At 36.3% G+C, this 14,025-nt stretch overlaps 2 protein-coding genes across 2 annotated transcripts in view; one reads left to right on the top strand and one right to left on the bottom strand.

Moving 5' to 3' along the window:
• Positions 1–97: 97 nt before the first annotated feature.
• LOC306669535 (renal cancer differentiation gene 1 protein) lies at positions 98–3,138 on the top strand. Its single transcript, XM_079153552.1, has 2 exons — positions 98–550; positions 1,681–3,138. Exons 1-2 carry the CDS (start codon positions 365–367, stop codon positions 1,834–1,836), a joined length of 342 nt encoding a protein of 113 aa, XP_079009678.1. The 5' UTR covers positions 98–364; the 3' UTR covers positions 1,837–3,138.
• Positions 3,139–6,979: 3,841 nt separating this feature from the next.
• RXFP1 (relaxin family peptide receptor 1) overlaps positions 6,980–14,025 on the bottom strand; it is a 127,331-nt gene continuing 120,285 nt past the window's right edge. The window contains 3 exon segments of the mRNA XM_079153950.1: positions 6,980–9,696; positions 12,020–12,238; positions 13,081–13,491. Coding sequence (XP_079010076.1) covers positions 9,398–9,696; positions 12,020–12,238; positions 13,081–13,491 — 929 coding nt within the window. The 3' untranslated portion in view covers positions 6,980–9,397.

Raw genomic sequence — 14,025 nt, 5'->3', positions numbered from 1 at the left:
ACTGGGGCGGGAGAGTAGCACAAGCTCCCGCGCAAGCGCATGCGCACAAGCAGCAAAAACCGGCAGGAGGCGGGGAAGCGCGCACAGCACACTGGGAGTTGTAGTCTTCTGCCCCGGTAGAACTACTGGCCCGTGAAGGTTTGCGCAGGAGCAGTGAGCCGCCCCAAGGTGACTTGACTGACGTCTGATTGGCCGTAGTGAAAAATGGAAAGTCTTTGTGATCCTAGACTGAGATTCACTAGAGGACGAGGCGGAACTTCGAGGGGAGGAGGCGGAGCATTTGGGCTTTGGGCGCGAGCGATTGAAATACTGTTGGTGTCGGTTCTGCTGTTTAGGTCCGGCTCTGCGGTCCCAGCCCTTCCTCATGGCTGACCCTGAGGAGTTTCGTGTTTCTTCGCCTCCCCCACCGCCTCCCTCCTCTCCCTCTTCTTCAGATGTTTCATCGACATCCTCCCCCAGTGTCCCAGTGAGTTTGGGCTGGCCAGTTTCGAGCAGGAGCAGCGGCCGAACTGTGGACCCGCTGGAGGAAGTGGAGCTGCAGATCGGAGATGTGAGTGTCCTGTCGCGCTACAAGGCTGGGACCGCGTCCGCCTTGGCGATTCTCAGAAGATAGACCCTGCCAGCCCGGGCGGCGCTGGGAGCCCAACCCAGCCCTTCGCCAGCTCCCGTCCCCGAAGGGTGGGCGATGCCAGCGGCTAAAAGTACCAACCCATTCCGAAATTCTGCCTTTAGATTTCGGGTCGAGGAATTAAGAAACTATCCCTCCACCGCCCCACCCCTGTTGTCTTTTTGCTTCGCCTTCTGGTTTCAGTCATCTGTAACCCGAAACCATGCATCTCTTCTGCGCCTGTTGGTGCCAGATCTCTCTGCCCCCTCTTCGCCCATCTTTAACTGCGCTATCCGGTAGCCTTGCTGCCTGTTGGTTTTTTGGACCAGGCTGTGATTTCTTTCCGAGGGACTTAGAGCCCGCTGTTCTAGTTGGCCATCTGCCCAGAGCCAGCTGGTAACGCTATTGTCTCCTAGGCTTGCTTTGCGCTGGACCCAACTTGGAGGTCTTAGTCACAGCCCCTGACGTCTCTGTTGGTTTCATTAACGGTTTAGGGCAGGACTCCTATGAATGCTAGAGTGCGTAGTAGGGAAGGTTCTATAAATTTCTCAAATTTTCAGAAATTATCACCTAGCCTCCCAACCTTATCAACTTACCACACTTATCACCACTGGAGCTGAGTGGTGGCGATCGCAGATTCAGTATTAATGGACTCTAGAGTGGGGCAAGGGGAGTGAAGTTTGTAATGCATGTCCATCCTGGGGAGCCTTGTGGAATAGATCTTTTGTGTACATTAGAAATTGGGGACTGAACTTGATTATCTCATTGCTCCACAAGTATTTCTTTTTCTTTTTCTTTTTTTTTAAAGATGACAAAGTGATGATTCAGAATCTGTTTTTACAGAACAAGACTGGTTACAAGTAAATATATAAAATTAAGTCCTGCTGTATTAACCAGGAATGATGTTTGCTTACGTTTCCTGAAAAAGAACTGGTGTTTTAATTTGAAAATCTATTACTTTTAAAGAAAATAATGTGGGCATTGGATTCAAAGTACTGATCTAATTTAGACTATGAATTGAGATGTGACTTTTAAAAATAAACTTTATTTTATTTTATTTTTTTTAATTTCAGGCAGCATTTTCTCTAACCAAACTTCTTGAAGCCACATCTGCAGTATCAGCTCAAGTGGAAGAGCTAGCACTCAAATGTACAGAAAATGCACGTTTCCTTAAAACCTGGAGGGATCTCTTGAAAGAAGGCTATAATTCTTTGAAACCTGACAACTGATTTGGCCTGATTTGGACAGTGTAACATCTTTCTTAACATACAGTTTTTGCACATGTACTGCATACATAGGATGATCTTTTTCCAGCAGTTCTATATACTCAGAATGAATTTTTTTTTCTTGACTTTTATGAAAGTGGAATACTGATATTTTTGATGCAGACCAGTGTTTGTTTATTCTTAAATACTTTCTGCCCTCTAAACTTTTGTAGACTCCTTTATGGAAGTTAATTCCATCCGTAGATAATTAATGTTAATAGTGCTACAGTGCTCCCAGTAGCATACTACACAGATCAAGATGCAAGAATGGTAGACTTCGAAGTTGAGCTTCATTTTATGGTCCAAGGAGGTAACTAAGGTTGCCTATGGTAGATCCAACTCCATTAGGGTAAATTCTCCAAAACCCATGATTGAGTCTTGCTTTTATATCCTTAGCACTTGAAACAGTATCACACAGTACTTGCTAAATCCTTGTTGATTAAAAGACAAACATAATTAAAAGCTTTTTTTCCTTCCTATTTTTAGCATGAAGACTAATTGTTTCTCTAAAAATGTATGAATCTGAACTTTATTGACTTGAAGGAAAACATTCTCTTTTTTAATGGAAATTTGAACTTTGTTGATAGTTCTTAAAAATATAATTTTTTTTTTTTTTTTTTTGCCCTTCGAAGATGCTTTTTTAAAAAGCATGTCAGAAAATGAAAGTGTGTCTAGAAAGAATGCATGTTTTTGCCCTATTTATTTTTATGGTTAATTGCTCTCATTAATATTTCTTGTATTTTACATTTTGTATGTTTGAGTGCTTGCTTTAAAATACCTTATCAAATTTGTGACTCAGTACTATTACTAAGTTGCAAATTATTTACATAATAATTCTAAAGAAATTGCTTTGTTTCCAATGTATCAAATTTCAGTGACAGTGTTCAATTTTATGTGTCCTGTATCTTGTATTGCTTTTTGGTGGTTTATGTCATGTGTCAACAATTAAGCCAACTCTAATGCTCTACTATATTATAATTTTTTAAACATATTTGATGTGGCATTTTAATTCTTTGTAGATATGGAGATGTGTACAAAAGTATATCCTTAAGCCCCACAGTGGGGACAATGCAGGGGGACATATGGATGGGCAAAGAATAGTTTTGTTCAGCATATTAGGTCATAGATCTTCATTAATTTTTTAGTTAAAGATCACACATATTGTGTGATTTTTATACCAAAGAGATGCTCATTTCAATATTATAAAAATATTTTTCTTATATATTTCTGAAAGTTGCATTTTTTAAAATGTATAAAAATAAACTTTTAAAAGCAAAATTTGTTTCTATTTCTTTGGGGTCATTATTTTGAAGCTTTTTGACATATTGCAAACAGGAAAAATGAATGATTTAAAGAATCCATTTAGTCTTACAGAAGATTTTATAAATAGCATTTGCCTATTCAGCTTTATGTGTGTGTATGTGTGTGTGTAAATCCTTACTTTGTTACCTTTTTGATCTCATTCCCTTATTTCTTCCCTAAAAGTAACCACTGTTTTAGAGATGGTACATATTCTAGCTTGTGTGTGCATATTTTTAGTACATAGGTATTTTTAGAAGCACTACAAAGTATCGTTTTATGTATTTGGTTGCTGGCCTCCAGATGGCCCTAGTGGTCCCATGCCTGCTGGTATCCGTGTCCCTGGGGACCCTCTTGCACTGAGTAGTGCTGATGTGTATAACTACCAGAATATCAAGAAAATACAGTGGTTGATTTCTGAGACCCTATTTTTGTCCTTTTTCTGTTCTGTATGTTAGGCATATCTCAGCCACCTTACTTAGCCTGATTTGTTTGATTATGGAGTCTCCTTGAATAATGTTTTTTTATTTTTAAAGTAAAATCTTTCATAATACTTTGTTCTTTCCGTTTTTTTTTTTTAAATAGGAAATGTCATTAAGATATTATCCTATTTGTCCTTCCAAAAATTAAAAAAAAAAGGTGTTTGATCCAACTGAATTTTTTTTGCTTATTGTGTGATTATAGAATCTTTTTTTTTTTTTTTTTTGCATGTTTATAGCTCTTCCTCCAAGTACTCCTGTTTCAGTGCAACATGTTGTTCTCTTATTATGTAAAAGTGCCAGTTCTGAGCTCTGTTCTTTTCTTTTGATGTATTTGTTTACCAGCAACTAAGACTACACAGATTTCCCTTGTTTTAGCTGTACATAACTGTGATCTGTGTGTGTCTCTCCCTTCTGTCCTCCACAGTTTATTTTTTTTTAAGTTAAAAAAAAATGTTACTGATTTCTAATTGTTTTGAGTTGCATTTTAGGTTAATTCCTTCGGATGGTTTTATATAGCGAGTGTTCTGTGGAAATTTTTTGTTTATTCCTTAGCTGTAAACTTAAAGCTGCTGGTGTTTGGAATCCAGTAGGCCCACAGTTCAGCTTTGCTTACATTTGTATTACCATGTGTGGTCTACAGAGACGTTTATTTTTGTTTGGTATAGGGTCTTCTACTTGGCATCAAGCAATCCTGGTTCAGCCTCCCAAGTGCTCAGACTGTAAGCATGTACATGTCTAGCCTGGGATGATGGTTAATTTTACAATGTAAACTTAGCTGGTTCACAGGTGCCCAGATACATGGTCCAACACAATGTTCTGGGATTTTCAGTGAGGATTATTTTTTTTTTATGAGATTAACTTAAATTCATAGAATGAGCAAAGTAGACTATGTTCTGTAATGTAGGTGGCCTCAACCAATCTTTGAAGGTCTGACTAGAACAAAGGGTTTGACTGTCTTTCTAGCAAGAGAGAATTTTACCTGACACCCTTTGAACTGGTAATTGGGTCATCCTGGTTCTACAACAATCTCTGCCATCCTTTAGACTTGAACTGAGACATCAGCTCTTTAGTCTCCATAATCACACAGGCCAATTCCTTGTAATTCTTTAAAATACAATATATATGCATATACATAAATATTTTTTCCTACAGAGAACTCAGTAAGGTACTGTTCAAAAATAATTGTATCTGTATAACACTCACTATATCCCTGAGATTACTTTTTGTTTTTGAGAATTCTAAAAACCTATAAAGATTGGGCTGTGGTTGTGGGTCAGTGGTAGAGTGCTTGCCTAGCATGTGAGAGGCTCGGCGTTCGATCCTCAGCACCACATAAAAATAAATACCTAAAATAAAGGTATTGTGTTCATCTATAGCTAAAAAAAAATAAAAAAAACAACCTGTAAAGATCACCTGATCATGGGCTGGGGTGGTAGCTCAGTGGTAGAGCACTTGCCTAGCATGTGCAAGGCACTGGGTTCAATTCTCAGCACCACATATAAATAAATAAAATAATTGTCCATTGACAACTAAAAATGTCCATTGACAAATTAGAGCTAAAGATACAAAGACTTGTTGGAAGATATTTGCAAATATCCCCATGAGACATGATGGCCCAAACTGGGTATTGGAAAATGGGATAGTCAAGTGTATACATTTAGATGTTTTGCAAAGTTGCCTAGGCAGGCCTCAAACCTGTGATCCTCCTTCCTCAGCCTCCTGAACCACTGGGATTATAGGCATGCACGACCTGCCTGGCCCCAAATTATCTTTTAAGAGAGAAAACCTTGGCCTGACGCAAAATTATCTTTTTAAGAGAGAAAATCTTGGCCTGACCCAAAATTATCTTTTTAAGAGAGGAAATCTTGACCTGGATCTGAGCTAACTTGGTCCTCCTATTGTACTTCCTAAGGAAGCAAGTAAAAGCTAGGTGTGTGGTACGTTAGTAATTACTTATCAAGGTAAATTAAATGGAAGTTTACGCTGGGAGGAGGAAAGATCGAGTGAACTGAGTAATAGGAAGCTTAATGACATCTAGAAAATCCTCTAAATTTTTTAAATATTAAAAGAAGTTTCAGATGAATATTTTTGTAGATTCTTTGCATTTCTAAGACATTTAAACAGGTTAGGATCATGATATTTGTAGGATTAAATTTTTTCTACCCTGTTTTCATGATTATTGTGTGCATGCGCATGCGCGCGCGCGCTCACAGACACGTGCACGCTGGGAATTAAACCCAGGCTCTCAGTTTATAGAACTTCTAAACAATAAGAATAATCCTAAAATAATCTTATAAAAGAATTTAAATGTGTTCATTTGTAGAGACTTTATTTTTTGTAGGCTGTTTCAATATTTATTATAATTAAAATATGACTAGTAGCAGAACTATAGCTTTCTAATATGTTCTGATTTTTGTTCAAAGTGTCCCACATTTTCATATAGAAAATTTATTGTGATCATTCCGAGATAGGAATTTGGGGATACAAAAAAGGGAGAGATACTGAATCTCAAAGGAAGAACCCACGAACCACCGGAATGCAGAAAACACCCTTGAACAGTTGCAATTCCTGAGCAACCTAGCCCTTGCCCTTGATCCAAGAGATAGCCTGCAAAAGCTTACGGGTGAGATGTTGTGTGACTTTGCTGTGACTCCACCTCGAGTCTAACCCCTGTAAATATTAACATGCTACTCTGACAAGTTGCTGTTTCTCCTTCTGGAGATGGCCCACCTTGTGCCTTGAATGTGTATTCCTTGCTTTACCCGCAAAGATTCTTACTCTCTAGAAAGCCCATGTTCTGCCTTGAAAGTGCCTCTGCTTTCCTAAATAAACCTCTGTGTCTCTGACTGGCAGATGCTGAAATTCATGTTTTTTTTTGTGTATTCGTTATTGTTTTTTGGTACTAGGGATTGAACCCAGCCATTCTTTACCAGTGAGCTACATCCCCATCCCTTTTTATTTTTTTAATTTGAGACGGGGTCTTGCTGAATTGCTTAGGGCCTCATTTAGTTGCCAAGGCTGTCCTCAAACTTGTCATTCTCCTGCCTCTGTCTCCGGAGTTGCTGGGATTATTGGTGTGTGCCACCATGCCTGGCTCTGTGCTGAAATTCTTTCTAGAACGAATGCCAAGGACCCCACTGTCCTGAGTGGAGTTCCCTTCTCTCCAGGAATTCCTCAGACTTCTCTCAGAGACATCTCTTCTCCTGTGACAATTCCAAGTACAAACATAAGGAACCCAAAGTAATCCATGTTTTTAATAGAATTAAATTTCAGGTAATTTATTTTTAAAATAAGTCTATACAATTATATATTCAATAAATGCAGATTTTTTTGATTCCAGTATTTTCATGTTTCAGACATTCTTGCTGTATTTAAAACTACATGAACCCCCCTACCCCGTTTAAAGATTTCAAATTTTGAAAGCAAAAATTCTAGTAGATCAGTTAGAGACCAGAGAAGAACAACTAACTAAAAAGTTATATCTTATGAACTGGTTGTGCGAATAGAAGGTAAAGCTATCTTTTGGTGACAATTGTTTTCTTCCTTGGCATGAAATATCTACATGCAAACCTTCCCTTTCCTGAAATTAAGTTCCTGAATCAGTGCATTCTAGATTTTCTTTCTTTTTTTCTTTTAAAAATGCTCTACTGAGACATAATTCATATGCCCATAAAATTTACCCACCCAAAGTATACAATTCAATGGCTCTTAGTATAATTGTGAAGTCATTTATCCATCCTTGCTCTTAGGACATTTTTTTTAAAGCCCAGGAAGATATCCTACAATTCTTAGCACAATCTCGACCCCTACCTGTCCCCTAGCAATCTCTAATCTATATACTTTGTCTCTTATGAATTTTCTTATTCTAGATATTCCAAGTAAGTGAAATCGTACTGTATTTGTCCTTTTATATCCAGCTTGTATTATATTCTTCATGTTGTAGCATGTATCAGAACTTCATTTCTTTTAATGGCTGAAGATATTCCATTGTATGTGTATATACGTATATACTCTATTTTGTTTATCCATTAATTGATTGATAGGCACTTGAGTTGTTTCCATCTTTTGACTAGTATGAATAATGCTGCAATTAATGTTTGCATAAAAGTATATATTTGAGTCCTCTTTTAATTATTTTTTGGGAGTCATATCTAAGAATGAAATTGCTGGGTTATGGTAATTTTATTTTTAAAAGTTTTTGAGGAGTTGCCAAACTTTTCCACAGTGACTGCACCATTTACATTTTCTACAAGTCTCTCCAATACTTACTTTTATTTTTTTATTGGTTGATAACTATCCCTCCTAGTGGGTGAGAAGTGTTGTGGTTTTAATTTGCATTTCCTGGATAATTAGTGATGTTGAACATCTTTTCATATGCTTATTGGCCAGTTGTATATTTCTTTGGAGAAACGTTTATTCTAATCCTTTGCCCATTTAGAAATTTTCATTGTTGTTCTTAAGTTGTAAGAGTTCTTCATGTATTCTGGATATCAAGCTCATTTCAGATATGTAATTCTTAATATTTTCTTTTATCTTGGAAGGTTGTCTTTTCACTTTTGATAACTTTTGATATCTAGCAAATTTTAATGTAGATGAAATTCAGTTTATTTTCTTCTTTTGTTGTCATACCTTAGGATCCTTTGCTAAATCCAAAGCCTTGAAGATTTACTCCTATGTTTTTGAGTAAGAATTTTATAGCTTTAGGTCTTACATTTAGGTTGCTCATTCATTTTGGATTGCTTTACATATATTTTGTGAAGTTTGGGTCCATCTTTATTCTTTGGCATGTGAATATCCAGCCAGTACATCATCTTTTGTTGAAAAGACTGTTCTGTCTTAATGTGATTGTCTTGGCATCCTTTTGGGAAAATTAATTGACTGAATAAGGGAGGGTTTATTTGTCAACTCCCAATTCTGTTCCATTGATCTGCTTATCCTCAATCCTCTTTCGCTCCTTTACAATATTCTCATTCCTATTCCAATACCACTTGATAACTCTCATTTAAAGCAAAACAAAAAGTGTGCAGGAAGTGACAGAGAAGTGCTGTTTTTGGATTTATAGCAAAGCATCTTTTGTTTGTAATAACACATATATTTTATTGGAGTGTATGGAGACTTGAGAGATAACAAATATTCCTTTTTTTCCCCTAGTGCTGGTGATCAAACCTTGTGCATGCCCGGCAAATGCACTTACCACCAAGTTATACCCCCAATCAAGAAGGATCCTTAAAACAAAATACTAATATTTTGTAAAAAATTAGATATTTTCTTTGATGCTGTTACAGCAAGTTTTCCAAAACCTTAAACTTTACTTTAAAAAGTTTGCTTATGCATGACAGATGGAGTTCTACTTTAAACTAGAAACAGCTGATGGGCCTTGTGTGATCTTTTGTAGTTAAACCCAAATTATTGAATGAAAAGACTCTGCACTGTCTACTTCTGGCATTTTCTGCAATGCAATGTGCACTGTGGGTACCAAATAAATGCATTTTAGAAGAATTAATCTCTCTGAGTATATATCTCTTAATTTTCTATGCAAAATGTATACTAATATATACACATTACCAACATAATTATGTCCTTTGTATGAGTACTAGCCTCTTTGTTTTCCTTGTGTCTTTACATGCTAATTTGCCTTAGCTATTATTATAAATTATTAACTTTATGATATTTATTTCATACTAGGAAATCCCTCCTGGAGCATCCTACAGTATACTCCGTGAAGAAATGGGTTTCAGAGTTGGTTATGAAAAGGAATTGAGTCTAGTTGATTGAGAAATTAGTGACACTTCACAGGGGTCTGTGAAAGCCGCTGGCTTCATTAACTCAGGTGGCATCTCCCGCAGGGGCCACATTTCCACCCAGAATGAGGAAGTGTATGTTTTCTGACTTCCTTTTCTGTTGAGAGACCTTCTTTGTCTGTAGTTATACCAAAACCGATGGATCATTTCTTTGAATGGTCGTGTGGTCAGAGTATAGAGAATTGGGTTCAAAGCACTGTTGATTGGCAGAATAAAAATCACGACCCAAGAGTTTATGGTATCTGGAAGAGAGAAGTTAAATAGACTGAGTGCATATAAATGTTCCAGTATCTTCCACCCACAACCCCTTTTGAATCTTATGTTCTTCCTTTGATGACGCATAATTAAACATCGAGTGTACATTGTGTTTTGGGTGTTTTTCTGGAGTGCTTTGATGGGGGGTGCTAATGATGCAAAGAAAGTATTCCTTGCTAAGTAGCTTTTCCGGAGAAGATAAACAGAAGTACTCCAGTAGGTAGGAATATTTGCCACAAAGTCATGACATAGTAGTATGATTCCATTTTAGGAAACAGCGGTGTTTGGTATTTAAATTATACCTTTTCAAATATTTTAATTACTAGGTGGGACAGATAGTATTTCTCAGAATATGTAGACTTCTCTTTAGTAGATTTCTTTTCAGTTGTTTGATTTAAAAAATAGGTATGAATGTTTAGGCTTTTGATCAAATATTCATTCCAGTAAAGGCATCTCTGGATAAACTCATTGTAAAAGTCACCTTAGTGACTAGGAATGTAGCTCAGAGGTAGATTGCTTGCATACCATACATAAGGCTCTGGGTTTGATCCCCAGTGCTGGAAAAAAAAATCGCCTTAGTGTATATGCAACTACCAAATATTCATTTAAAAAATTTTTGTGAAACTAGGGATCAAACCCAGGACCTTGTATATACTAGGCAAGTGCTCTACCACTGAGTTACATCCCTAACCCTCAGATTTTTATTATAATTAAAATTACTTTGTCTTTTTTGTTCATAAATACTATCACCATCATCCATAGGATAAACAAAATAAAATTTATATGTGCATATATATTTTATATATGCATGTATATTTTATATATGCATATATATAAAATTTCAATTTTATAATTTAGTATTATAAAATACATACATGCATTTTAAAAACATATACACACATTTTAAAACATGATATGTATGGAATATATTACAATTAAGGCATTTTTATTGTGGTTAAATATGCATAACAAAATTTACCATTTTAACTCTTCTAAATGTACAGTTCTGTAGCATGGAGGACATTCACATTGTACACAATCACCACAGTCAATCCCCAGAACTTTTTCAACTTCCCATATGGAAACTATCCCTGTTCAGCAATGACTCTCCATTCCAACTCTCCCAATCCCTGGCAACTACCATTCTGTGTTCCATGAATTTGAGTACTCCAGGAACTTCATGTAAGACGGATGATAAAGTATTTGTCCTTTGGTGATTGACTTATTTCATTTGCCATAAGGTCTTCAGGGTTCATCTATATTGTAGCCTGTATCAGATGCCCTTCCTTTGTAAGGCTGCAGAATGATCCATTGTGTATATATGTTACATCTTGTTTATCCATTTATCCATCTATGGACACTGGTATTGCTTCCATCTTTTGGCTTTTTGTCAATAGTGCTGCTATGAATGTGGATATACAAATATCTATTTGAATTACTGCTTTATATTATTTTGAGTATTTTTCCGGAATTGCGATCTCTGGACTATATGATATATCTACATTTAAGTTTTGGTGGAATCACTACATATTGTTTTCCACCTCAGTCGCACCATTTTACATTCCTGTCAGCAATGCACAAGGGTTCCAATTTCTCCACATCCTTGCTGACACTTGTAATTTTCTGTGTGTTTGAAAATAATAACTACCCTAATGGATGTGATATACATTGTTTAAAAATTGTGTTTTCTTCTATTATTTCTATACGTTAGGGTAATGTTCTCTAAATTACATATATTACAGGATGAGAAATTTCTTACATTCTGAAAAAAAATGAAGTAATTATTTGATAACTGTTTTGCTCTGTTTCTGTTATCTTAGGCATGTGACTGATGATTGCATGTCATGTATCTTGGTCATTGTCCCTTTGTTGTTCCCATAGTAATTTTTTTCTTTTTTGTGGTACTGGGATTGAACTTCAGGGTTTAACTGCTGAGCACACCCCCAGCCCATTTTTATTTTTTATTTTGAGACAGAGTCTTACTAAATTGCTTAGGGCCTTGCTAAATTGCTGAGGCTGGCTTTGAACTTGTGATCCTCCTGCCTTGGCCTCCCCAGCTGCTGGGAATACAGGCAGGTGCCACTGTGCCAGGCTTTTTCCCAGAGTAATTGTGTCATTAGACTTTTGTGGAAAGAATGGAACAACTTCCTCTCAAGAAACATTTGAGTGATGAGCAGAGCCTAAGGTACCTAAAACCCTCACTCATAATTCTTGAAACTAGTTAGTGTTAGGAATTATAATTGCCTTTCTCAGAAGAATACTGCACAGATTTACAATTTCTTTACAAAAAGAAAGAAAAAAAGCTTGTACCTGGTATTTCTACCTGAAGAAGTGAAAGAAACTTCAGTACAAAAATGGGTATCCAGCATAAGGCATCAGTAAATACAATAAAGAAAAAACGCTTGGCAAGAATCATTTCTTTTTTTACTTGAGTTCGTATTTCAGTTGCTGTTACGGTGCTTTGATGGACACTGTAAAACATTCTTCCATAGGAAAAAACTATGATTATAAATGCCACCAAGTTAATACCTGTTTAGAACACAAAGAATAGTAATATATATATATATATATATGAACATTCTTTCAAAACAAGCAAACACCTAACATCCCTTAAGTGTTATTATTAAAGATACAAAGGCCATGCTTTTTTCCTCCATACAGAATTACTAAGATGTGCAAACCTCTTGATTGTCCTTTCTTGCAGCTCTGGATATGAAACCCAGGGTCTCACATGCTAGGAAAGCCCTCTGTTGATGAGCTACATCTCTAGTCCATCATGAATTTTTTTGAGTTGAAATATTATTGAAGTAATGAAGAATTTTAAGATGTTTAATTTTTTAAAATGGCATAATAAAGTGAAATTCTAATTCAATAAATATCCTGGGCCCGGGCCTTTAACTTTCTATATTAGTCACTTTTTCATAGTTCAGTTACATTGTGCTGCACTCAAGAATATTTTTATATTGCTAGTTTAGAACAGTTGTATGTATAGTCTTAGGCCAAAGATTGTGTGACTACAATCATGAATTTGGAAAAGATAATAAATACCATTATGTTCATATTGTAAATATATTTTGTCATGGAGCTAAAATATATTTTGTTTAGTAATATTAGGGTGAATACATAAAACACCAGTGTTTAGTGTCTTTTACTGAGTGTATCAGATTGACAGTTATATAATAAAGAAGTGATTTGGAGGAAAAAAGAATCCCTATTGGGGATTCTGGTAGAATTTAATCCCATTCTCACTAGGAAAAACAGATGATAGAGTATTGAAATAAAAATTTGTAAACATTAGAAGGCATAATGAATTTCTTATTGTGAGTTATGTCAGCATTTTATAAAGGGACCTATAATATAAAGTTTCTTACCAAGAAAAATTGTCACTGAATAAATCTGGGCTCCAATATTTTCTGTGTCTTCTGAATGAAGAGGGAAACATACTCCATTGGTGCCATAGTAGTTTTTGAAAAAATCTTTATTGCTTAGTGGAACTAGAGCCACTATAAACCCTATAATCCAAATGAGAATCAGAACTGTAACTGTTCTGCATTTTCGAGGTCCTAAACATCTAAAAGGATACACAATGCAGATGTATTTTTCCAATGTCAGAAATGTTAAGAGTAAAACTGATACTTCAGTGGACAGAATGGCCAGAGATCCTGTAAGCTGACAGTGAATACTTTCTCTCCACAGCTGAGCATGCTTATTGTATTCTCCGCGAAACTTGAGATCAAATGCTCCAATCACAAATAAATAGATTCCCATTAGGCAGTCGGCACCTACAAGAGTCAGAAAGTTTCATAAATTTAGAGAAATCAGTGGGCGTAATGAAATTATCAACAAGCAAGAATTTTTTGTGTGTGTAATGTTGGGAATGGAACCCAAGGCCTTAGGCATGCTAGGCGGGCCCTCTTCCACCAGGCCACAAACCCAGCTCAGCAATAATATTTTTAATATTGGAAAAAATAAACCATTTTTTTCAAACTTAGGAGGAGGTAATTTTCCTCTCCTAATAATTCACCAGCTGCAACTGTAGCTCAGTGGCAGAGTGCATGCTTAGTATGACTGAGGCCCTGGGTTCATCTCCAGCCCCACCAAAACCAAAACTCATTTACAGATGAGGATGATTTATCAACTCTCTTTGGTAACTACTCTCAGAACCACCTACAGTTACTATGAAACCACTTCTCCATTTTCCTTTAAATCAATAACAGAGAGATCTTGTCTATTTTGTTGTCCATTGTAGATCCATCACCTGAAAGTGTAGAATAAATGAATGAAGTCTAATTCTGTTGAATGTTCAGTCAGGGAAT

Source organism: Sciurus vulgaris, assembly GCF_902686455.1.
Source record: "Sciurus vulgaris genome assembly, chromosome: 9".
In the NCBI taxonomy this organism is placed as follows: domain Eukaryota; kingdom Metazoa; phylum Chordata; class Mammalia; order Rodentia; family Sciuridae; genus Sciurus; species Sciurus vulgaris.
Note: the sequence above shows the minus strand (reverse complement) of the source record. Positions and strands in the feature narration are given on the sequence as shown.

Bases quoted from the DNA above. Each gene is read 5' to 3' on its own strand.
- LOC306669535 (XM_079153552.1), top strand. From the start codon at position 365: ATGGCTGACCCTGAGGAGTTTCGTGTTTCTTCGCCTCCCCCACCGCCT. The intron at 551-1,680 runs GTGAGTGTCCTG...TTTTAATTTCAG, and splicing joins TGGAGCTGCAGATCGGAGAT to GCAGCATTTTCTCTAACCAA.